The sequence below is a fragment of the Onychomys torridus genome, chromosome 16 (genome assembly GCF_903995425.1).
Source record: "Onychomys torridus chromosome 16, mOncTor1.1, whole genome shotgun sequence".
Classification (NCBI taxonomy): domain Eukaryota; kingdom Metazoa; phylum Chordata; class Mammalia; order Rodentia; family Cricetidae; genus Onychomys; species Onychomys torridus.
The window spans coordinates 2370629-2396258 of NC_050458.1; the positions used below are offsets into that span (position 1 = coordinate 2370629).

At 47.1% G+C, this 25630-nt stretch overlaps 2 protein-coding genes across 5 annotated transcripts in view; one reads left to right on the plus strand and one right to left on the minus strand.

Moving 5' to 3' along the window:
* Kcns2 (potassium voltage-gated channel modifier subfamily S member 2) overlaps positions 1-5403 on the plus strand; it is a 6255-nt gene extending 852 nt beyond the window's left edge. Inside the window, 2 exon segments of the mRNA XM_036208678.1 lie at positions 467-995; positions 997-5403. Coding sequence (XP_036064571.1) covers positions 510-995; positions 997-1944 — 1434 coding nt within the window. The 5' untranslated portion in view covers positions 467-509 and the 3' untranslated portion in view covers positions 1945-5403.
* Positions 5404-24042: 18639 nt separating this feature from the next.
* Positions 24043-25630, minus strand: part of Stk3 (serine/threonine kinase 3) — a 250777-nt gene continuing 249189 nt past the window's right edge. For all 4 annotated transcript variants that reach the window (XM_036208145.1, XM_036208144.1, XM_036208147.1 and 1 more), the window contains one exon: positions 24043-25289. In XM_036208145.1, the coding sequence (XP_036064038.1) occupies positions 25131-25289 (159 nt within the window). In that variant the 3' untranslated portion in view covers positions 24043-25130. The remainder of the gene's footprint in view (positions 25290-25630) is intronic.

The following is a 25630-nucleotide window of genomic DNA, read 5'->3' on the forward strand; positions in this document are numbered from 1 at the left end:
AGACTGGGACGCCGAGTTGACCTTCTTCCCCCTGGGCCCAGATTTACCAACTGGAGCGGTGAATTTCCCCGCCCCCTCCCAAATCTCCGCGCCCCCTTCTTGGCCCATCCCTGCCGTGCGCGTCTCGGCTTGGGTCCCGCCTGTCTGCGGCGAGAGGGCGGGGGCGTCTCCTTGGTCTGCTCACAGGCAAGGTCAGCACGCAGCCCCCCCGGGCTCTCAGAGCCGTTGGACGCTACTCCGGGGAGGAGGTGGAGGCCCAACTATACTCGTAGAAACGTACACCCTTGCCTTGCCTTGGGAAGGGGTCAACCCCCATAGAACCATTCCGGCACCCCAGTGCCCGACCGCACACAGAGACCCTGCTGGAGAGGACTGGGCCCGCCTGAGGAGGGTGGGAAGAAGGAAAAAGAGAGGCTGGGGTGGGGAGTGCCGGCGCTCACACAGATGCGGTCCCCTCCGCTTCCAGGTGTAGCGCCCCCGCGCGGCGCGGGCGCCTGGGCATCTCCAGCATGACCCGTCAGAGCCTGTGGGACGTGTCCGAGGCCGACGTCGAGGATGGAGAAATCCGGGTCAATGTGGGCGGCTTCAAGAGACGGCTGCGTTCCCACACGCTGCTGCGCTTCCCTGAGACACGCCTGGGCCGGCTGCTCCTCTGCCACTCTCGAGAGGCGATTCTGGAACTCTGTGATGACTATGACGACGTCCAGCGTGAGTTCTACTTCGACCGTAACCCAGAGCTCTTCCCCTACGTCTTACATTTCTACCACACCGGCAAGCTTCACGTCATGGCTGAGCTGTGCGTCTTCTCCTTCAGCCAGGAGATCGAGTACTGGGGTATCAATGAGTTCTTCATCGACTCTTGCTGCAGCTATAGCTATCATGGCCGCAAAGTGGAGCCTGAGCAGGAGAAGTGGGACGAACAGAGCGACCAGGAGAGTACCACGTCCTCCTTTGACGAGATCTTGGCCTTCTATAATGATGCGTCCAAGTTCGATGGGGCAACCCCTGGGCAACTTCCGCAGGCAGCTGTGGCTGGCATTGGACAACCCAGGCTACTCAGTCCTAAGCAGGGTCTTCAGCGTCCTTTCCATCTTGGTGGTGTTGGGATCTATCATCACCATGTGCCTCAATAGCCTGCCCGACTTCCAAATCCCTGATAGCCAGGGCAACCCTGGTGAAGACCCCAGGTTCGAAATCGTGGAGCACTTTGGCATTGCCTGGTTCACATTTGAGTTGGTGGCCCGGTTTGCTGTGGCCCCTGACTTTCTTAAGTTCTTCAAGAATGCTCTAAACCTTATTGACCTTATGTCTATTGTCCCCTTTTACATAACTCTGGTGGTGAACCTGGTGGTGGAGAGTTCGCCTACCTTGGCTAACTTGGGCAGGGTGGCTCAGGTCCTGAGGCTGATGAGGATCTTCCGAATTCTCAAGCTGGCCAGACACTCCACTGGCCTCCGCTCCTTGGGAGCCACCCTGAAATACAGCTATAAGGAAGTGGGACTGCTCTTGCTCTACCTCTCGGTTGGGATTTCCATCTTCTCTGTGGTGGCCTATACCATCGAAAAGGAGGAGAACGAAGGCCTGGCTACCATCCCCGCCTGTTGGTGGTGGGCTACCGTCAGTATGACCACTGTGGGGTACGGAGATGTGGTCCCAGGGACCACAGCCGGGAAGCTGACTGCCTCTGCCTGCATCTTGGCAGGCATCCTGGTAGTGGTCTTGCCCATCACCTTGATCTTCAATAAGTTCTCTCACTTTTACCGGCGCCAAAAGCACCTTGAGAGTGCTATGCGTAGCTGTGACTTTGGAGATGGAGTGAAGGAGGTCCCTTCAGTCAATTTAAGGGACTACTATGCCCATAAAGTTAAATCCCTCATGGCAAGCCTGACAAACATGAGCAGGAGTTCACCCAGTGAACTGAGTTTAGATGATTCTCTCCATTAGCTGGGAGCGTGTGTCATCCTCAGACATACATTGACAATCTGCCTCTAGTGCATTTGGCACAGTCCAGGCACTGTAGGGTTATGGCATAAGGAGTCATTCTGACCCTGGAGGGAGAGCTGCGTGGGATATGAGCCCCAGGGTTGTCTTTGCAATGTTTAGAGGATTGCATTTTTTAGAGGATGGTGTGTCTAACACCATGCCTTTGCACCTTTCAGTGAAATGACACTCACTGGTCATTGCATCATGGGCATAAAATGTTCATCTTTCTGCCAGATGAGTATCTAGAATGCTGATTTATCTGTCCTCTGTGTGCACTATTCTAGTGTTTATGCCCCAGTATTATCTGTGAGTAGAGTTGTCTGTGCTCGTATTTCTGAGGTTGTTGTGTGAACTCTGTATAAAAACACTGACAAGTCTGTCCAGTGGAAACACAACTGTCTATGAGGTCAGCAAGGATATCATGAGATTTGGATCACAACCTTGTGAAAACAGAATCTCAATTATTTATCCATTGCTTTCATTCAATTTTAATACCAAAACAGAAAGATTGTAAGCTAAGCACACTTGACCAATGCAAGTCTTCTTTCTACTTGGTCCTGTCCTTGTGACTTGCATGGATATGCCAGTCAGTTTTTAGAAAGATGTGTATAGACGTGTATCTCTTAAGTGTCAGTGTAAGAGAATGTTATTCAGTCCACATGTAGTAAAGACTAAATGTTTTTCCCTAAGCAGGTAGGTTAGGGAAGGGACGTTAGTTAAACATGGCCCAAACCCTGAGATGCTATAAACAGAGCATGTAGGCTAAGCCCTTTCATAGACAGTCAGGTCTCTATTTCTTCTGGAGAAATCATAGAGGCAATTATTTCTGGCTGGGATTCCTAATCCAGGCCATTTTGACCAAAGTTTGCTGTGTCTTGGTATTAGCATGTTTTTCAAGAACTTCTTTTTAGAGATGTTTAGAAATAAGGTTGTGCGTCTTTCTCAGCTAGAGCAGGTTAGTGTTGCATTGTCGTCGCGAGGTGAGCATTGTTAGGTTGCTAGCAAGGGCAGTAGCTTAAACATTTTCTTGCCTGCTCTGAAAGCTCATAAAATGACAGCCCTTTCATTTCCAAGCAGAATTCTCTTTAGGTAGTTTTGCTTCTAGGATACAGGAGAGTATGTGCGATGTTTTGATTGCCTTGAGTTCCTGCTGGGACATGGAAGCCTAGTAGTACAGAAGCATATTCAAGATACAGACGTGCATGAAGGCAGCATGGGTTACCCAAGGTGGAAGCCCTGGAGTTATTATTTCCATTGCAATTGCAGGGTTTTCTTGTGTGTATGTGTGGTGGGGGGTAGAGGCAGAAGAAAAGAAAGTTATAATGCCAAAAACTACTATTTCATACAACATAAATAACTGTGAATTTCTTAAAAACCTTAAAGCGAGTCAGGAAACCTTCCAACCTATTAAGCTTCGTTAAAGGCTAGCCACTGTCTCCTTTCCCACACACCCTGCTCCTCTTCTGCAGGGTCCCTCTTAGGATGATTCTTTCCCATCATCCTCTATATAATCTGATGGTTTTCCAGTGGCTTTCATTATTGTTAAGTCTTTGGCAAGGCTATAGAATCTAGGGATCCAAATATGGAGATTAAACAGGCTTTTTATCCAAAGTTTGGACCTACTCTTAATTGGTCCATTTTGTGTTTTAGTCGGGTAAGGATAATCCACACCTCACAAGAGTATGGAGTGGATCTTCTCAGAGGGCATTGTGTACTAGTAGTTGTCATGGCTACTACAGTGTGGGCGATTTGTTAGATGAATGCACTGGCCACTTAATGTCCTTGAGCCTCCAGTTCAAATCTTTCAACAGACTGGCGTCTTATGGGGGGCAAAGGGTGGCAACCGTCTAGTGCCTCCATGCAGACACACTATGTGTGTCATTCCAAAGCAGCAGGATGTGAGATAACCTGAGGAATCTGCCAAGGAGTCAGAGGACCAGGCTTGTTTTCTGGAGTTTACACAGGAAACTCTTGTTGTTGGCTAGTGTCCTCAGCCCTGGAAGACAGAACATTTATAAACTGTCCCCAGATGCGCTGAAGGCAGGTGACAGCACACCTGCGAGACGGTCCAGTCTGCCAAGCTGCTGACACAAGGTAATGGCGTCCATGACTGACCCTGGAGCTGATGCAAAGGAGAGACAGGGCAGGAGGCGGAGTAACAGTGGCTCTCACTTTCCTAAATGAGTAGGTTTACCACCAAAAAAAGAGAGACCTCGAGTGGATATCTACGAGGGTACGAAAGCTGGAAGACTTAACTTTTCTTTTTGGTAATGACTTGCTTTATCTGGTGCCTTTCTTTGGGGGAATCCCAAAGTGCTTTAGAAACTTTTTTAAAACATTTCTTGTACATATATGTATACTTGTAAAAGAATATTTCTTTGCCCACCAAGACTGCAGTCGGTCCAGTACATGAAAAGGTCCCAGGAGCATTGAGTTCTCCAAGCATCGGTTTCACAGACCTTGAGGGAGAACCACCCCAATCTGGGACACTGACTTCCCACAGAAGGTGAAGAATGGTGTGGGACTCTGGGAACCCTTCCCTCACCACCAAACCACACCAAGGTATGACGTTCACAAGTGCTGGCTCAGCAGCAAAGCCTCTGATTGGCAATGTTAAATAATGCCCTACTACAACATTTCTCCTGGTAACCAGGGAAGGGCAGATTAATTTTCTGCCCTGTTCTTGGGAGTAAAATCTACAAAGATTAAGTGACCCCATCAAACTGTCAAAGTGACCTGTAATCAATCCTCCTTTGGTGGGACGGACACACACACACATACACACACACCCATACACACACACACACACACACACACACACAGTACGTGTGTCTGGCTTCACTCTTGTATTTGACCTGCTTTGCTCACAGCATGTGAGACGGACATTTTGGAAGTGACACACGTCTTTTGCACAGATGCACTAGTCTTCCCCGGCAGACATCCTCCTTTCCCAGGTTTGCTGCAGAGAAGGGGCGTGTTGAATGCCAAGCTTATGCTCAGCTCATCAGGCAGTAATTGGTGTTTAATATTTGGATTTGTTATTTCTACGTATCACAGCACTCAAATCACTGAACTACCTGTTAATTATTGCTTCATTTCAATGGAAATGATTTGTTCTGCACTTTGGGGTAGCACTGATCTGTACAGGCTGTGTGGTCTCTACTTAGACTTAACTGGTATTTCTTGTATGTTTTAACAGCATGACTTGTTCCAGGGTTGTAATTTTAAACATCGAGAACGCTGTATTTGCAATGTCAGTTTTAACACTCATTAACACACTACTGTGCAAGCATCCTGGCGGCTCCACTGCGCTGTTATCTGAGTCCTGTGCCTCCACTCTGGAATGAGGCACATGACTGACATGTCAGGATGCCAGCCTTGCAAGTGTGCAGATTAAACAGAAAACAATTATTTAACTTCCTTAAAGCCCCTCAGTTACACATGGAATGGCAGAGACAAGGGCACAGGAAGCAAGGGACTGCCTGAAAGACTGAATTGGTTTGTTTGTTTTATTTTTTCATGTTTATGTGTGTGTGGTGTGTATTCATGTTCACATGTGTGTGTGGTGTGTGAATGTTCACATGTGTATAGAGGCTAGAGGTTAAAGCTGGTTATTTTCCTCAATTACTGTGCACCTTATTATGCAGGCAGGCTCTCTCACTTGAACGTAGAGTACATCAGTTTTGCTAGTCTGGCTAGCCAGCTTGCTTTGGGAATACTTGTGGGTTTTGGAGATTTAAGTGATGGTCTCCCCAGCCCCAAGGCTGACATTTCTTCTTGTCAGGCAGCAGGAAAGGAGCTTTTGCTAAGATATGGCTCTACTAGGTGCTTGGTAGAAGTCTTGTTACATTTTCTTGGGACCCCAGTGGGCCAGAGGCTCCTGAAGGATTTCCTTTTCACTCAGTGCCCTGCTCAGTGCCCACAGCCTGCTCTGACAGCCCCACCCTGTCCCAGAGTTTCAATCTGAAAACCTGGTATAGAGTAACTCAGTGACCAGGCTGGTTGGGTGTGAATATTGTTAGAGGATTTGGTTCTAGTCCTTCCCATCCGGAACTTGTAGGCTGAGTTCTCCCGAGGCCACAGGGGAATCAATGAACTGCTTGATTGAACCTTACTTAACTCCTGCCTTTTGACTTCCCTTTCCGCTGCTTCAGAGTGAGGAAGTTGGATGAGATAATCCTTAAAGGTGTTTGTTTACCTCGGTATGAGACCAGCAGTTCAGCGTGCCTCTCAATGTCCTCCTGAGAGACAAGAGCTCCCCACATCTGGTTTATGTCTTAGGAGAGCAGGGGTTCCACCCCTCTTCTGCAGGCAGAGAGGGACAAGGAGAAAGGCTCAGGCCTAGTGTCTGGTTCAAGTACCTTGAGTTTTTAAAAAGCAGTCATTGTCTTTAAGTTATTCATACTTCTTATATGCAATCCAAATTTCTGCTATTAAAAATTTCTAGGCAAAGAGGAGAGGCCACATGTATTCCACTTGGTTCACTTTTGTTCTTTGTAAAGCCAGGCGGGTGCTCACCCCTGTTCCCAGACGTTACTGGGAGGTTCTCAGTGCAGCTCAGAAGACCCCGCCTCACAGGTTGACTCACTGCAGGGCGCCGCATTCTGCTGCACCCCTGGAAAGCTGAGGTGAAGGTCTACGGCAGAACCCCGAGGTGGCACTGCACTGCTACCTGACCCGCGTTCCCATCTAGTGGGGTGGCTCCACTTCTCCATCCAAAAGGAGAATAAACATGTATCAGGGATATTTGGGGACCAAGATGCTTTACACCTCACAAGGCAAAACACTTTCTCCTCAAAAATAATATGCTCGCAGTTCATCTCTTACTTTCAGAATCTTTCAGCTTCCTGCTGAGGACGTTGACTCTGCAGACGGGAAAAGCTGCTTTCTTCCTTCTGTTGTTTCTCAGTGTCACTGCCCTCCTGGCTTCTCCCACACAGGGCTGGGTTAGCAGCTGACCTGGTTCACCTCTGAGTTGTGGGAATTCCTATCAGAGAGGATGAGGATGGGAAGAGGGCAGGAAAAAGAGAGGAAGGAGAGGTAGAAGTTACAGGGAAAAAAAAACAAGAAAAAACAGAGAAAACCAGAGACAAATAGGCAACAGTTAATGAGATCAGGAAGGAGACCAGAGTCAAGAGACCCTGGTGGAGGTCAGAAAGAAAATAGGATCTTCCCCTCCTCTCTCCCTCTCTTCCCCTCCCCTCCTCCCTCCCCTCCCCCTCCTCCCTCCCCCTCCTCCCTCCCTCCCCTCCCCCTCCTCTCTCCCCCTCCTCTCTCCCCCTCCTCCCTCCCCTCCCCCTCCTCCCTCCCCCTCCTCTCTCCCCCTCCTCCCTCCCCTCCCCCTCCTCTCTCCCCCTTCTCCCTCCCTCCCCTCCCCCTCCTCTCCCCTCCTCCCTTCCCCTCCTCCCTCCCCCTCCTCCCTCCCCCTCCTCTCTCCTTCCCTCCCTTCCCCTCCTCCCTCCCCTCCCCCTCCTCCCTCCTCCTCCTCTCTCCCCCTCCTCTCTCCCTCCCCCTCCCTCCCCTCCCCCTCCTCTCCCCCTCCTCCCTTCCCCTCCTCCCTCCCCTCCTCCCTCCCCCTCCTCTCTCCTTCCTCCCTTCCCCTCCTCCCTCCCCTCCCCCTCCTCCCTCCTCCTCCTCTCTCCCCCTCCTCTCTCCCTTCCCCCTCCTCCCTCCCCTCCCCCTCCTCTCTCCCCCTTCTCCCTCCCTCCCCTCCCCCTCCTCTCCCCCTCCTCCCTTCCCCTCCTCCCTCCCCCTCCTCCCTCCCCCTCCTCTCTCCTTCCTCCCTTCCCCTCCTCCCTCCCCTCCCCCTCCTCCCTCCCCCTCCTCTCTCCCCCTCCTCTCTCCCCTCCCCTTCCTCCCTCCCCTCCCCCTCCTCCCTCCTCCTCCTCTCTCCCACTCCTCTCTCCCCTCCCCTTCCTCCCTCCCCTCCCCCTCCTCTCCCCCTCCTCCCTTCCCCTCCTCCCTCCCCCTCCTCTCTCCTTCCTCCCTTCCCCTCCTCCCTCCCCTCCCCTCCTCCCTCCTCCTCCTCCCTCCTCCTCCTCTCTCCCCTCCCCTTCCTCCCTCCCCCTCCTCTTTCCCCCTCCTCCCTCCCCCTCCTCTCTCCCCTCCCTCCTTTCCTCTCAGCGCAGAGACCTGCACAAAGTCCAGGAGGCAAGGCTGCTGGAAAGTGTGAAAGTAGAAAAGAATGTGGTGGGCGTTGGGGGAAGGAAAACATGACAAAAAATTAAATAAGAAAATTTCAATTAAAAACAGTCAAGTCAATGTGGTTGAGAAGCAGCAGCCAGGTACACAAACAGGCCAGAGAAAAGCCACCTCTGAATAGCCTGAGCTGAGTTCTGCTGTCACTGAGGTGGGATATCCTAACTAGCTTTATGATGTGACTGGAACCAACTTCAAAGCCCAGGCCTCCCCGCAGCCACCACCACAGTGAGGCCAATCCAGGGCCGGCATGGGGGTGAGGCAAGGAGGAAAGAGCCATTCCACACACATCCACCAGGTGCTCAGGGACACAGAGGAGCATGATAGCTCTGCTTAACTGGTGGACTAGCTGCTGGTGTCACCGAGAGAGAGTGGGAATCCTCAGGCCCCTCCCTGAGGGGCTATGCTGCCAGGGTGGCTATCTGAGTGGGCAGGGGTTGTCTAGAGAGGAACTCCAGCCACGTGTGTAGAGGGGACACAGAGACACAGAAAAAGGGATGTGACCCCTGCCAATGGCCAGCATCAGAGGAGCACCCGTGGGGCTACCAAGTCCCCAAGGCCAGGGATCTCAGCTAGTCCATCATCTGCCAGCTCCTTCTCTCTTCTGAGCAGGCAGAGATGGGTTACCAGCAGCCTCAGAGGACCCCGCCCCCCGTTTCCTAATTCTGTGCTCAAGATTCACTTCTGCCCCTGTCACTCTTGAGAGCTTTCCTTTCCTAACACCTGGCCAGGAGGCCCCCCTCACTTCTCAAGTCCTCCAAGCTACTGGATGCACAGAAAAACCTCCAGCTCCTTTGTACTCCCCATGTCAAATTCTTGGGCATGCTGTTGGTTGGAAAGGTTCTTCAGTCTCCTCCTCACCTTCTCCATTGTACTTTTGTCAAAGGGAGGCACTCTTGCAGCCTCAGCCAGCATGCATGGCTCCCAGGTCTGCAGCCTGACTCCAGCTTAGGCCCCAGGCAACCACATTCAGAAGTCACCATGTCTAATGTGGCTTTACCACCTGTGCTCCAATTTCCTATCCTCCTCATTTCTGATTGTGGAATCACAGTGCTTCTGGTCCACTGGGGGAACTGTCAGTCATCTTGACTCCTCCCCACTTATTTATCTGTTCACTCTCCATAGCAATCATTTATCAGCAGCTGAGTAATTGTCAAGAACTATATTCAGTTCAGGGGCAGTAAACAGAAAAGGCGTCGTTCATAGTAAGTGGTACAAACTGCAGAGCCACTTCATATCAAAGTCCTCATCCATCTACAAAACCAGACGTGTGAGATAGGGTCAGGCATCTGTAGATGAGACTCTTAGGAGAGAGAGAGAGAGAGAGAGAGAGAGAGAGAGAGAGAGAGAGAGAGTTGTAGTCTTGGACCTTGCACATTCTAGCCAAGGGCTCTACTGAGCACTGACCCCAGCCCTCCAGGTGATTTTGACGTGGTGGTTTTTAGTTTGCTTGTGAAGATACTTGTCTAGGGACGTCCCTTACACTTGGTCTCACTCAACTGTGAACCCAGTGTCACTAATGTTTGCGTCACAGCATCACCACACACTGGTCCCAGCCACCATAGCTGTTTTAAATGCTCTCACCTGCACTCAGACCTCACTAATTCTTGTTTTGACAATTCCCAGTAAACCCCAGTCAAGGCTCGCCAGCTGACCCCTTCCTTTCTGCAAGCCCTCAAGGCTCATCTTCGATCATCTGAGACCCATTAGTGACTTCCCTATCCACATGTTAAATCCAACTATATATATGAGGGGCCACAGCTCAGGAGGGAGAAAATATACATGGACTTTTAAGCTCTAAGGGGGAAAAATGGTCCTTTCAGAGAAGGGTTGACTTTCAGTGGAGCCAGGACGGACAACAGGGACTGGGGAGACTTGGAGCAAGGGACACACAAAGTTGATAGCACAAGGGACCCTGTGAGCTGCATATTGGATGACCAGGATCGGCACTCCAGTTCCAAGGTCCTGCAAAGAGCTGTGGGGGAGCCTAACAGCGCCTGGCATCCAGGCAGCCTGTGGGGGGCATATAACAAGGACAGAATTGGGGTTCTTGGGAGGTGTGGGTTTTTTTTCACTAAACTCTTCATCGCCCACATCTCCAGACATTTAAAGAATTCTGAGCTATTTTCAGACCTACTATGAAAAGACTGAGGTGTCTGCAGTCAGACACCAGGCTAACTGTTTCCCAAGAGGAGTGCTGGCATGATCCGTGTCTCGATCTGTCAGCCTTCCATCCACTTTTCTGGTAACTTCGTGAGTCTTCCATGGCTGGCTCCATTGGGAGCATCCGAACAGCAGCCTGCTGTGCTCAGCCACTATGACAAAGGCCACCCTCAGTGGCTTGTATTCTGCATTTCTTTTTGTGGAAACTGTGGGTGGGAGGAGAGGAGAAGAACCACAATGCACAGAGCCCAGGGTGTCCCTGGGTTTCCCCACTGACTGCTGGAGAGAAGCCAGACAGCTTGCTTCAATGCTTTTCCTGGATTCCATGTTTGAAAACTGCTTTTGGAAAGAAGAACCAGTGGGAGGCCAGAGGTCCCAGAACTAAACTGGTTGTTCTGTAGTTCCCCCATTTTTAAAGAGCTGGTGTGTGTGTGTGCATGTGTGTGCGTGTGTGTATATGTGTGATATGTGTGTATGTGTGTGTGCATGTGCGTGTGTGTGTGCATGTGTGTGTATGTGTGTGCGTGTGTGTGTGTGTGTGTGTGTAAAGCACTCAACTGATAAAACTAAAATTAGATGTTCCAGTCAGTCCCATATTTATAGTGCCATTTCCACTTTACCTGAGATCCTCACCTTGAAAGGAATTGTGCAAGTGTGTATCAAAGCATAGAACACATAAGATGCTATGGAGTTGAAGCATATCATTTGTTCGGATATGCCAGGGAAAGTTGCAGAATGTACAGATGTCACCAATTTGGTGAAACTCGAGTGCTTGCCTCACACAGTGCTGGGAGAGGTACTGGAGACAGACCCACAACAGGCAGGTTTTAACTGCACTGCAGAACCCTAACCAGTTCCTCAAGGCCAGGAAAGGCCTTGTCCCCAGCCCCCAGGCCTCAAGGAATCCAAACCCTGTGAGAAAGAAGGTTGAGAACAGCAGTCCCCAGACTGGCTCTCTTGGTACTGCTAAGTGGCATTCCCTTCCCATATGGGATTCCTCTGCTGAATGTCGTCTCACGACAGCCCATCATTCCCTCCCGGTGGTTACATCATCATTTGGCTGACATCATCTCCACTGATCAGGAACTCTCTGAGGGCTGACGTATTCACCTCTAATGTCCAGTGCAGAGCATGACAACAGTTAAACGCCGACAGATCATAAGCAAACAATCGCAGAGGCCCCTCAAAATCCCCGCTGCGGCTGGGAAGTCAGTTTGGCAGAACTGAGGACTGGAGCCTCGATCCTATGAGGAGGCTCACTGCACTGACCCTCTTTAATACCTCCCAGGTTTGATACTTGAGCTGCTCAGGCAAAGCCACCAAAAAGGAGATTGCAATAGAGGATCCCTGCAACAGCACACTTTTGAAGGGACTCCAGAACCAAGGAGGGCTTGATGGGTGCTCCCGCTGGGTGATGACTGACAAGCAAGCCAGCAGACAGGTGAATAACAAAACCTGAGCCCCCAGGGCAAGGCTGAGCACAGAGCACCCAGCTGCCACTCGATCAGACAGAGGTCATTAGCTCATTAATATGCTCACAGCAGGAAGGGCAAGTGGTCTGTGCTAGCGGCAGAGACAATTCTAACATCAGTCTCTCACTGCCCTTCCACTGACAAAACTGAACTCCACGGCCTCACTTCCACATACTCCCTTTGTGATTAGCTGAGCAGATATGCTGCGCACTGCAGACAGTGGACGCTGATGGACAGTGCTGCAGGGAGAGTGACTTCAGCTGCTCCAGTTCTCTGCCACACTTTGGCTGTGAGGTTCTGGGCCAAGTGTGAGAAGAGGCGACAAAGCGAAACACCAGGGGCCAGGGCCAGCTGTTGCTGGCTTCACATCTGCTCTTCTGGGCCAGGCTAGGCCAAGAAGACTGAGGGAGAGTAGACAGAAGGTTCCTCAGAGGCCAAGTGGGAACTGGGGAGCAGCAAGGACCCTGATAGTGAGCGCCTGGCCAGGGCCAGGAGCTGCAGGCCTGGACAAGGCGTGAGCCATGCATTCAGTTCTAGCTCCAAGGCTGCCAGTCTTAAGGCAAATTTTCTCAGTAACCCTATGAGGTGGGTTCAGTTATGCCCCTTGGCTGGTGAGAAATATAAAAGCAGAGAGGTGATTAACCAGCCCCGTTCAACAGATGGTCTCACTGTTAGAGAGGCATGGAGTTGGTGCTTGGCTTGAGGGCTCCCATTGTCTTTCTGGGATGTTTAGAGTCCATCATTCTTTGTGTGAGCAATGGGATGTGTAGTAATTGTTTTACCACGTCATTAGAAAATCGGAACATTTCATTTTTTTCAGGTATGCATGTGCATGCCCATGCTTGTGAGGGCTGAGGGAAATCTCTGGTCTTCTACCTTCTTCTTTTTGAGGCATGGTCTCTCAATGACGCTCAGAGTGCACCACTCTGCCTAGACTCCCAGCCAGCTTGTTCTTGGAATCCTGACTACATCTTCTGAGGTTGAAAGGGCAAGTGGGCCTCTGGGCCAAGTTAGCATTCATGTGCATTCTAGGGATCTGAACTCTGGTCCTCATGCCTGGATATAAAGTGAATGTGTTAATGGATCCATCCCCCAGATGGACAGATAATATTTTAAGTGTAGTTTTAAGGTGTATTAAATTGTAATCAGTAGTAGTTGAATAGATTTGTGATAAACAAAATAAAACAAAAATCCTGTGCTGGCACGATGGTTCCGTGGCTAGAGAAACTCACTGCTAAGCCTGGAACCTGAGTTCAGTCGCAGAGCCCACATGGTAGAGGGGAACCAATCCCCACACATGTTTCTCGGAGCTCCACACATGTTCTGTGGCATGCACAGGGCACACAGCATATGAAAAATGAATGTATTGAATTAAAACAAACAAACAAAACCTAAGCCTAAGAGAAAAAACCGAAAGCCACATTCCCCTTCCCCCAAGTACTGAATTGGTAAGTTTCTATTTCTCAGCAATTTCTGTAAATTTATATATAAATTTATTCCTGGAGAGAGGAAAAAGTAGTTTTCTAGATGGTTCCATTCTGCAAACTCTTAATGTCACTTGGGTATTTTTTTCTGTGACAGTTTATAAAGATCAACATTAAAAATAAACGTGCATAAGAGTTTGTCTGCATGTATGTCTGTCTGCATGTGCATGCCTGGTGCCCATGGGGGCCAGAAGAGGGTAGTGGGTCCCCTGCATCTGGAGTTGCAAACAGTTGTGAGCCACTACATGGGTGGTGGGACTCAGACCCAACCTGGGTGCTTTGGAAGAGCAGAAGGTGCTCTTTACCACCCCTCCAGCCCAACTTCATTTAAAAAGAAAACCACTGCTTTGTTTAATTTGCCCCAAATTTGTTCATCCACTCTCCTGTGAAGAGTTCGTAAGGTGGAGCATAGCTTCATCTGGAGCCTGGGCATCTTGTCTAGGACCACCCACTGAAAATGGCAGATCTGGGCTCCACTTCTCACTGGCTCCAATGCCAAGAGTCATCACCATTGTGGTGCAGATGAGCTGAGCTCTGAGGGGAGCCTGTCACCTTCATCCACATTGTTAAGCATCTCTTCGGCATAGCAGGAGTTGGGGGTCTCCACTCTTGGCTCTTGGCTCTGCCTCAGACCTCCTGATCCATTCTCAAGTTTGTCCGCCACGCGTCCTGCTGTTTTATCCTTCATGTTATCCTCCTCACAGCAAGGTTCCCACGGTCCTTTTCAACTGCCCATTACCAAGCACCAGGAGTCCAGTGCCTAAGATCCCAAGGTCATCTGAAGCCTTGAACTCAGAACTTGGTATCCTGTCCTTAAACGCACCTCCACCCCATTAACTCATTCCTGTTTGGGGGTGGCCTGCACTATCTTCTTAGTTGTTTGGGGATCCAACCCAGTACTATCCACACACTAGGCATATGCTCTCCACAGAGGCACAACTGTTTATTTTTTGTTTGTTTATTGTTTATTTTCTCACCTCTGAAATCCAGTAAGTCAACCAGTTCCACTGACTCAGCTTCCCTAACAGTCCTTGAATCTGTCCTGTCTCCTCATTACCACTACCATGTCCACATTCCAGCCTCAGCCTGCTTCACTGGCCTGCCCTGTCCATTCTCCATGCCCCAGGCACTTCCTGTCCTCCTTTGGCTTCCATGTTGACTCCCTGAGGCTATGGGTGCCCCTTTGGTTGAGGCATGGACCATGTTCCCATCATCTGAGTATCTCTGGCTCATACATGTCCAAACACAGGTCATTTCTCTAGCCAGTCTTTCCACAGACACTAAGTCAAAACGTTAATGTGCTCTGCTTAAGGCACTCAGTTTTCCATCGTGGCTTTAGGGAAAGACAGGATAGGAACAGGGCAGGCTTGGTAACTGATGTGTTGGTGGGTAATCAAGGGGACTGCTTTTCTTATCATTAAACTCATTCCTGGATTTTACAGTTTCGGCTAGTAGAAATGATGCTGTTCCCTCTGTCTTCTTGTGGTGAGTCTTGAACTGTTATCAATACTTGGATTTTCCATATTAATCTCATAAGCAAACCTGCAACATGTAATCTTAGAATGATTGTTATAGCTTTACTGTAGCAAACACGTTTTCATTTTCTCTATGCATCACCTGAGTACTGAATTTTATAAAACAATTTGTAGTACTGGGGCTGGTTCTTCATAATGCAGGCATTTCTGAGACGGGATGAAGACGCTCTTCAACTTTGATTTGGACTTCTACACCACCGACAATGGAGTGAGGAGGCAGATAGCTGGGCATAGTGGCACAGCTTGAATTCCAGGGGGACCAGGATTTCAAGGCTAGCCTGGGCTACATGAGAGTGTCTTGTCCCCCACTCCACTCCAAATAATGAAAAAATAACAACTGCCTTAACTGCCTCATAGCTACAATAAAATACTCATTCTCTTTCTGCATCTCCGTCATCCCTTTATTCATCTCTCTTTCTCTCTCCTCTCACTCCCTCCCCCCATCTCTCCCTCTCTCTCTCTCCCTCCTTCCCTCCCCCTTCCTTCCCTTTTGGGTGTATCAAGATGGCTCCACTCCCATTTGGAAGCCTGAATTTGAAGACAGACTATGGGAGTCGAAGGCAATAAAGGCTTAAGGAGGACTAGGTTTCTGCTTCTAGATATTTGGTAAATAAAAGAGCAGACATCAGTGAGCTGAGTGTGGCTGGTAGATCTTGGCACCACAAAACAGGCCAGATAGTATTTGGGTTTATCTTATCCAGAAAATGTCTAAAGAGTTGGGGCAAACGAAATCAGAAGCCGACTACAGGATTCCATGGCCTCTCCTAATCATAGAACCGAGACAGCTAGCCAGATGAATACAGAGCCCTTTCTTCATGTGCTTTCATTGTATCATGGACTTGGCTTCTGAGGTCTGTTAGTCTTCCTTATTTCTGTATTTTAGGTGTGCTTCTTTCTCCCCAGTTTGTCCTTCTCTTTCCCCTGCCTTTCTGGGCATTTGAGGCCAAGGTGATGATGTCAGTACAGAAGCTGTCACCACATCTCTTTTTCTTTTTTCCCTTGTATTTTGTTTTATTTATGAAAGTAGATTCTTCTCTCGTACAATGCATCCCAACCAGTTTTAACCCCCTCCACTCTTCCCAGCTCCCTCCCATCTCCCCTCTCCCTTCAGAAAAGCGGTCTCCACATCTTAAAAGCTCGTGACTTATCTCTCTTGCTGCAACCCTGACCACACTCCAGACTGTGAGCACCACGGCACGTACATGGAAGCCTCATTCCTGCAGCTGCAGTTACCAGTGACGCTAACTTCACTGGGACTCTACTGAGGTTTGTTGACCAACAGTGGAAGTGGACAGTGGCTGCCAGGTGAGATCCGGAGGTGTCATTACCTTTTCATAACCCAGTGAAGTAATTTTCTGCTCTTGATGAAGAAGGCGGTGCTGCAGGGGAGGGACTGAGTAAATTACCCAAGGCCACACAGCATTTTACCCAAGGTCACACAGCATATTAATGGCTTGCCGTTCAAAGATACCTCCCAATCTGTAATAGAAATACACTTTCTTGTCTGTTAAAAAGAATGCTCAAACTGAAGACATGAATTTGCTTCAAGATGGACAGGAAAGGGGAAACCTTTCCTGCCAGGAAAAACTGTTGTTTCTGCTCAGCAATGCTAGAAATACGACTTTTCTACACTGAGTACATACACTACCCTGCTTTGACTTAGCCAAGGGCCTGTGTGACTTAGTCACTTGCTGTGAAGAGACATCATGATCAAGGCAACTTATAGAAGAAAGCATTCAATTAGGGACTTGCTTACAGCTTCAGAGGGTTAGTCTATTATTATCATGGCAGGGAGTGCGGCAGCAGGCAGGCAGGCATGGTGCTGGATCAGTAGTTGAGAACTTTATATCCTGATCCTCAGGCAGCAGGAAGAAAGAGAAACCTGTGGACTTGTGAAGCCTAAAAGCCCACCCCCAGTGACACATCTCCTCCAATAAGGCCACATCCCCTAATCCTTCTTCTTTTTGTTTTAGTTTTTAAAAATTTTTCTTTATTAAGAAATTTTCTACTCACTCCAATGCTATCCACAGATCCCCCTCCTCCCTCCTCCCATCCCCCAGCCCTCTTTTCCAAGCCACCCTGCATCCCCACATCCCCCAAATCGAGGTCTCCCATGGGGAGTCAGCAGAGCCCAGCACACTGAGCCTAGGCAGGTCCAAGCCCCTTCCCACTGTACCAAGGCTGTGCAAGGTGTCACACCACAGGCACTGGATTCCAGAAGCCTGCCCATAGACCAGGGACAGATCCCGATTCCCCTGCCTGGGTGCCCCCCAAATGATTTGAGCCAAACAACTGTCTTCCGTATCCAGAGGGACTAGTCCAGTCCCATGGGGGCTCCACAGCCACCAGTCCACAGTTCATGGGCTTCCACTAGTGTGGCCGGTCATCTCTGCATGTCCTCCCATCATGATCTTGATGTCCCTTGCCTGCAGTATCTCTCCTCTCTCTCATCAATTGGATTCCTGAAGCTCAGCCTGGTGCCTGCCCTGGATCTCTGTATCTGCCTCCATTTGTCACTGGAAAAAGGCTCTATGATAACTAGGTTATTTTGGGCATATACCCAAGGAATGCTCAATCTTACCACAAGGACACGTGCTCAACTATGTTCATATCAGCATTACCAGTCTAGCAAATAACCCGAATCCTTCTTAAACAGTTCACCAGCTGGGGACAAAGCATGTAGTCATGTGAGCCTAGGGGGCAATCTTACTCAAACCACCACAGTGAGCAAAGCATCAAGGTTTACCAGAGGAGAATAAAAAAAAAACAAAAAAAAACTAAAACTAGGGGCTTGAAAGATGTGGTTAAATGGTTAAGAGTGCTCACTGCTCTTGCTGAGGACCTGGGTTCAGTTCCCAGAACCTCCATCCTGTGGCTCACTTTAGTGACTTTAGTTCTAGCTGCTCCAACATCCTCTTCTGGCCTCACTGGGCACTTGCATGCACACAGGACACACACAGACAAGCAGCCACACACACGAATTTTTGTTTGTTTTGGTTTTTAGAGACAAGGTTTCTCTGTGTGTAGCCCTAGCTGTCCTGGAACTTGCTCTGCAGGTCAGGTTGGGCTCAAACTCACAGATTAAAGGCGTGCACTACCACTGCCTGGCACAAATACTGAAAAAAATAGCAACCTTTTATATTTGTGTAGTATCAAAATAGTTTTAAAGTATGAACTTGTTTTTTTTTTGAGCTGAGGAGTGAACCCAGGGCCTTGCACTTGCTAGGCAAGCACTCTACCACTGAGATAAATCCCCACCCTGAACTTTTTTTTAACAATCCAAATCACTGTTTGCTTTAGCAATTAATTGCCCTCAAAATTGAAAAGCCTTACAACATTTAACGGCACAGACTCAATAGCCCATTAACATCAAGCACCACTACTGAAGATCACTTCTAGGTATATGAAGTAGTTTATGATCATCAGCTCATATGTTTTAAAATAAACTTCGAAATAACTTTTTGGAAGGTCAACAGAGAATGCACCTATGAGCTTGCTCTTCAATTGATAGTAAAATCCAGATTCTTCCTGGATCTTGTTCTTCTGTTCCAAGCTCCATGATGTCTTCTCATTTGAATATTCTTGCCAAGAATGTTTTCTTTTTCAATAGGGAAGGAGGTTGTCATGCAATCAATGGAAAGGTTAAAAATGAGAAGTCACAGGTTCCCCCTCCAGAATGTTCTGTGCACCTTGTAAATATCAGCGCGTACTGAAAACCTGAGGGCTAGCCTGAGGTTTTACTTAACTTCCATTCAACTAGTTACAGTTGACCTTGGTGTCTTAGTTGTTGTTCTGTTGCTGTGAAGAGACACCATGACCAAGGCAACTTTGTTTTTCTTCAACACAGGGTTTCTCTGTGTAGCTTTGGAGCCTGTCCTAGAACTGGCTCTGTAGACCAGGCTGGCCTCGAACTCACAGAGATCCGCCTGCCTCTGCCTCCCGAGTGCTGGGATTACAGGCATGCGCCACCACCGGGAGGCAACTTTTATAAAGGAAAGTGTTTAATAGGGGGCTTACTTACAGTTTCTGAGGGTTAATCCGCTATCGCCACGGTGGGGAGCATGGTGGTGGCAGGCAGGCTTGGTACTGGAGCAGTAGCTAAGAGCTTTCCATCCTGATCTGTGGGCAGCAGGTAGGGGAGGGGCTGCGGTGGGCTTTTGAAACTGCAGAGCCCACCTCCTCCATGGCTGGGGACTGCCCTGCAAACATATGAGCTTATCGTTCCCATTCAAACCACACCAGGTAACGTCCATGAAATGTAAGACAACGGCGCTGGATTTCAACATGGGAAGGCAGTAGGGTTGCTATTAGAGATTAATAACTTGGCTTTTGGAGCTTTCCAGTGAAAATGTGATGTGCAGTCTGGCACTGCTTCAAAATTTTTGACTTAGACTGCTATTTGTATCAGCCTGAAAAGAGCATTTCCTTTTACCTTCCTCTTTTTATTCTTTATGTCCTTCTATTTCCGTTAATCATATGAAACAGAAATAGGAGCTTGAAATATAGGGAAGGATTAAGAGTGTTGGCCTAGCATGTGTGAAGCCCTAGGTTCAACCCTTAGTACTAAAAATACTATTTCTCTCTCTCTCTCTCTCTCTCTCTCTCTCTCTCTCTCTCTATCCATCTATCCATCTATCTATCTATCTATCTATCCATCCATCCATCTATCTATCTATCTATCTATCTATCTATCTATCTATCTATCTATCCATCTATCTATCTATCTCACCCACCTATCTACCTACCTACCTATGTAAACAAGCTTTAAGCGAGTCTGATCTCTTAGCTGGAGGGGCTTAAGGTGTCTGCCTCATCAGCCTGGGTGAGTTCTTATGTAACTGTGATGTGAGTGAGAGCCAAGGGGACTATGGTGTTCCTTCCAGAATAAGAAGATACCCGTCTCTGGTATCTTACACCCTAGCATTCTCCTTCCTCAGATGATATGTACTCACATAGAGAACCAGCAGTGTTTTGGGTCCAGGACCTGAACAAATCACCAAATACCATATTTTATGCTCAAAAATCCTATAAAAATAAGAAGATTGCATACAGTATAGAACCAAATTCTTCTAAGTACAAAAAGCAACACATACTTCCAGATATTTCCCTTAAAAAGTATTTTTCATTTCCATAAGTATAATCATGGAAATGTAGTTATGCACACCATAGGATCCTATAAGGCCCTCAAGATACAAACTTGACTTTGAGCTTCCCAGAACTGAAGTAAACAGAGAGTAAATCAATGGCATGTGCCATATCTGCAGAAACCCAAGGATACTAAGACTTGCTAAGAAAAACCTTTTAGGGGAATAAATGAGAATTTCCAGATGGTTCTTCAGGATCAGGCTGTTGAAGCTGCCTCAATAATAATCCCTACAAATAGAAAATAGTAGAGTGTATGAGCTTTAAGCTTAGCTTAAGACAAATGCTTCCTGTGTAAAGGAAATGCATTTAACAAAAGAATGATAGTGTTTCTTCATACAAATTCCTACCCAAGAACAGAGCCAGCTCTTAAGAGAAAGCCTACTTGGGTTCTAGGAGACTCTAATTCATTTTGGAAAACAATACATTTGGTTTTCAATCAACAAACTCCCTTTTTTATTTCTGCAAAACAATGCATGAAATGAAACTGACAAGGGCTGGGAGTTGGTTCTAAGCTAATACCCATTTATATAATGCCAGGGACTTTGCTAAACATTTGATAGGTATTGGAGCATTTGCTCATTGAAATTGCTGCATTATTACAAACTTACTTCTGAGATTTTTATTTTATGTGTTCAGGTGCTTTGCCTGCATGTGTGTCTGTACACCACATGTATTCAGTGCTCCTGGAGGCCAGAAGAGGGTCTTAGATACCTTGTGATTGGAGTTAGACCATTGTTAACTACCATGTGGGTGCTGGGAATTGAACCTGGATCCTCTGAAGAGCAGCACATGTCCTAACCATTGAACAATCCCTCCAGCTACAAATGCATTTAAACACTGTGTGGCTAAGTGGTTATTTTTGCCTAGGATAACAAAGGAAGAACTGATATTTGAACCCAGAGCATTTAACGGCTTATGTCAGGCTCCTTTTATCACCTTAATGCTTTTCCAAAGTGCTGCCCAAGGCAACTGGTAAGAGGGGGAGGAGGACACATGGCAGCTTCCAGAGTAGCATGGCTACCAAGGCAAACAGATGCTGCCTGCATCCTGGGAACCGAAAGGAGCATGGTACCCACAACCCACTCCCCATATAGAAAGGATACAACTTCAGGAAATGGAGGTTTCATTGAAAGGTAAATATGGTAATAATTAGCTCACACTGACCCTAAGTCTTGAGGCTTGATGACACTGTCAACAGTCTGGAGCCAGGCATCCTTTGTTTATTACAGTGTGGTCCAGTGAGGTGTGGAGATGACCCACAGACGCATAGGGCCCACACTGGCATTAATTAGCTGTGACTTCGCTTAATCTCCACATTTCTTCCAGTCTTCCTTTGCTTTTTCAATAGAGAGCATACACATCTTGTGTGAAGTGCGGAGCTAATACATCAAGAGGACAGGTCTTAACAGAGCTCAAACATGGCTGACATTTTGGTTGCTGTAGAGACAACCTATAAACAATGAGTACTGCATACAATGAAACCCATCACATCTAATACCCAACACTTCCTAGCCAGTATACCACAGGGGAACATGGTCAATAAACCTGAAAACTTTACAACCTGAAATGAAAGTAAAGGAAACAATTATGGAAACAAATAAAGCAATAATGAAAGATGAGGCCACAGATGTCAGCAGAGCCATGCTGTGGGCCCGAACACCAGGAAGCCAAGTTTGCTCAACTTGGCAGTCAGTATTCTGTGAGCAGAGACTTGGGGACCTCAATCAGGTGGCAGGTGTGGTAGTGAGGAGAAGAGCTGTGACTGCCCACTGTGAGAGGAAAACAGACAGGACCATCTTTAAAGGCTGATGGAGGAAAGGAGTTGGCCCTTTGGGATGAAGAAAGCCATCAGGGAAGGGATGGCTGAAGTCAAATGTTGGTATGGGTGTGAAAAAGGGGACAGTGGACTCAGGCTTCGGGGCCCAAATCACCCTTAGACACACCAGAGTTCCTAACTAAGATATCAGAGTTCCTTGGGTCCTGATTTCATCACATCAAAGAGCAAAGAAACACAATATTCATTAGCTCCAATTCCTAGGCTGTGCTGACACTCCAAAATAGCACTCTGATGAAATATCTAATTAAGTGCCTATGCCTAATAGTAACAGTTCAGTAATTCCAAGTAGTTAAAGAATTCTATTTAGAATAGCAGTATTTTTAGAATTTAATCATTAATCTTTAACATTAAAATAGGAAAGAAACAAAAATAGCATTTCTACTGAATATAAATGTGTCAGTAATTTGGGAAGATTTCCTGTGACTAAGTTAAAAACATCCCATTAATGTATTATATAATGTTTGTTGAGAAGTGTCGTACCCGGCGGTGAGCAGTGCATGGCTTCAAACCCTGGCATGTGATTCAGTAAATGAGCAGGAGATAGAAAAGCACACGGGTGACGTTGTCCAGCACAGCACCAAACACGGTAAGGGTCCTGAATAACAGGGGTCATGCTCCTCAAGTCCCGTTAAGTCTATTTTCTTCTCCAATTTACATGGGCTAAAGTTATAGCCCATATTTTAAACATAGAACTGTTTATGTAAAACAAGCAGTTATAGCTGTAACTGTGCAGTATCTAAGTTCAGTAAATCAAACACTCTCCTCTCACCATACGGGACAGCCAGCTTCTCCTGATGAAGACTCATCAGCCTCGCACACTCACAGTATCTGTTAAAGGATAGCTGTGCAGACAGTATGCTTACTTATTTTTGGAAGTTCTCAGCAGGGAGGGTCAAATAAAAGGTTTCTTCTTAAACTCAAAAATAGCTAGAAAATCCTTTTCCTGAGCACTGTGATTCATTAGGCTGAACTAGTCTTAAAGGTTTCTTTCACGGCTCATCATTCTTCAACACTTCAGTTTTTTGTAGCATGGTGAGAACAAGGGTAGGGAGGGAGAAGACAGGAAAACTCTAAGATTGATTATGCTAAAATGTTTTGACTCATTTAACACAGCTCTAGGGTAAAATGATACTCATTGCTCTTAATTCCTTTACAATATATGTGTATGAGCCAGGTATGGTGGGCACACCTTTAATCCCAGCACATGGGAGGCAGAGGCAGGCGGATCTCTGTGATCATTGTGCCCAAGGCCATGCCTTGAAGTGACATTTGGTTTTGTTCTGTTGGATCCTTATAAATAGCATATTATATAATTGCCTATACATTATAAAACTGAAAATAAGATGGCTAAACTAACAAGACCTACTTTGTGCATACCAATTGATGTAATTAATACGTTAGAAAGCCATGCTTTCACTGATCTAGCTCATCTTTATTGGAGTCCACTGGGGACAGTCAGACATGCTCTTCAGCTCACACGGTGTCCAGTTTCCTTTCTTAATGGTCTTTCTTGTCACCAACCCAAACCTGATGGAATCAAATGACTCATCTCTACCATCCAAGCAAAGTGCCTACTTGAAACGACAGACACTGACAAAGAGGATTCCTGCCCACCCTGTTAGCCGCCTGTGCTTCCTGTGTACCTGAGTCAGGACAAGGGCTCCCTTTTAGTGATGTCACATTCTAATTATTGTGAGTACTTTTGCACCCTGTTATTACATCTACATCTATTTACACACACACACACACACACACACACACACACACACACACACACACAATTTTTGTTTTTTTGAGACAGGCTTTCTCTGTGTAGCTCTGACTGACCTGGAACTCACTTTGTACACCAGGCTGGCTTTGAATGCTGTTTTAAAATGAGTGGAAGCTTTCTATAGGTAAGCTGCCTTCTGAGGTCAATGTAAGCCTCAAAGGCAGGCCACCCTGTCCTGACCCCTGGGACAGTTCTTGAACCCACTGGAGTTGTTGCTGGTTGAAGTGTGATGCAGTCAGAGCTCCTTCCCTGTGGCAAGCACAACTGTAACCACCGTATCCCGTGGGGGGCTGACAGGAGGCAGCATCCTGCCAGAGCATGGTGGGTCTGGGGTCTGAGAGGAATAACCTGAGCTACAAAGTCACTGAAGTTTCAGGGTCATCACTAATGGGTCATATAGCTTGACTTACCTAAGAGTCCAGGCCATAAGCTCTAAAAAAAAAAAGATGAAATGTGTGGGTGGCACAATGGAATTTATTTGTCTTCATGATGTACACATAGTAATCAACACATAAAAGAACACACACTCAAAATGGCCATGTGTAGCGCAGGGAAGGACTGGTCCCAGTTCAGTTATACAAATGGTAATTCCGCTCAGAAATGAGTCTCTTTCTAGCATAAATCTGTTTTGTTTTGTTTTCAGGCCCCAAGGATGCCCAGTTTAGTACAAACATTTTTTCCTGTTTTGTTATTGTCAGATACACGATATCTACCAACTCCCAGGAAATAAATGAAATCAACAAGCATATTTTCGCAGAATAAATTTGATGAGATTACTGCAGACCAATACAGGAAATGTTAACCATTACATTGTCTTCTCAGGTTTCAGTTCTTTAAAAATATTTCCCACAACTTTTTTTTTGTGTGTGTGCAAGGATTCATTGATTTCTTTGGTCTTACATGGTATAATTCTGTCTGACCTACATATATATAGCCTTATTTGTACCAATATTAAAGTCAAGAATTAACACTTCAAAGGGGAGAAATGGAATTAAGTCTTCAGTATAAAAATGTCTGGTCCGTTTGGCATTATTGCCCTTGCTGCTCTGTTTCTACTGGAGATGAAGGAACGCACTCATAGCTCCCTGCTTAATGTACAATTTAGTTGCATATTATCATCTGTCAGTGTGTCCGGATATTCACCAAAACTGTCCTGATCTTGTCTTTCAAAAACACAAAGTGAAACTGCATAAATAAATAAGTCTACCTAGGGGTACAATAAATAGGCTTCTCCATGGGATAAAGAACATTGGAACATAAAGCCCTCCGGTACTGTGCCATAAAGCAACAGCTTTGCCTAGGTTTGGATTGGCTCGGTGGCTGGTGGAAGAGCTAGTACAAAGAGTGTATTTCTACCGTCCTCGGCCTTTCAAAATGAAGTCAGAGTGGAGACAACTGGAAAGTTTGCCTCCGGGAATTTATCTAGCTGTGTACCATCATTAGTTTTCGCCTTTGCAAAATTGCAGAGCATACATTTAGGGTTAAACAGTAGTACAGTCCTTCAGTTCTGGGGCTGCTTGGTCTCCGGTCCCACTGGGGGGCTCAGAAGTTCTGCTGCCGCCTCTTCTTCGCGTCCATGGCGTCCAGGATGGGCTGCCTCTTCGCACTGTATCTTTGGTGTAGTTCTTCAATCTCCTGCTCCATCATGGGGTCCAGGGCTTTCAGCCGCATCTGTAGTTCCTCCAAACTTAGATTTTTTAACTAAATGCAGAAAAAAACAACAAAAAAGAAATTAATATTGTAAAATCATCCAAAATATACTAAAATCTAATGAGTTTTAAAATAAACATTCCAGAAAATTCTTTACACTGTCTTAGAAGCACGGTCAACAATTAAAGCAGGAATTCTTTCCCTGAAGAAGCCACAAGCTACGTCTTACAGGAACCTCAAGTAATCCACAGTAAATCGATCAAGGCATGCACTGCTAGAACTGAATGACAGAAAAGTAAGAGGAAGAAACCCATTTGAAAAAGGCCCAGAGACAGATGTGCCACTGTCCAAAGCAGCTGTTCAGGTGATGCTTTGAGGACAGCTACAGGGGC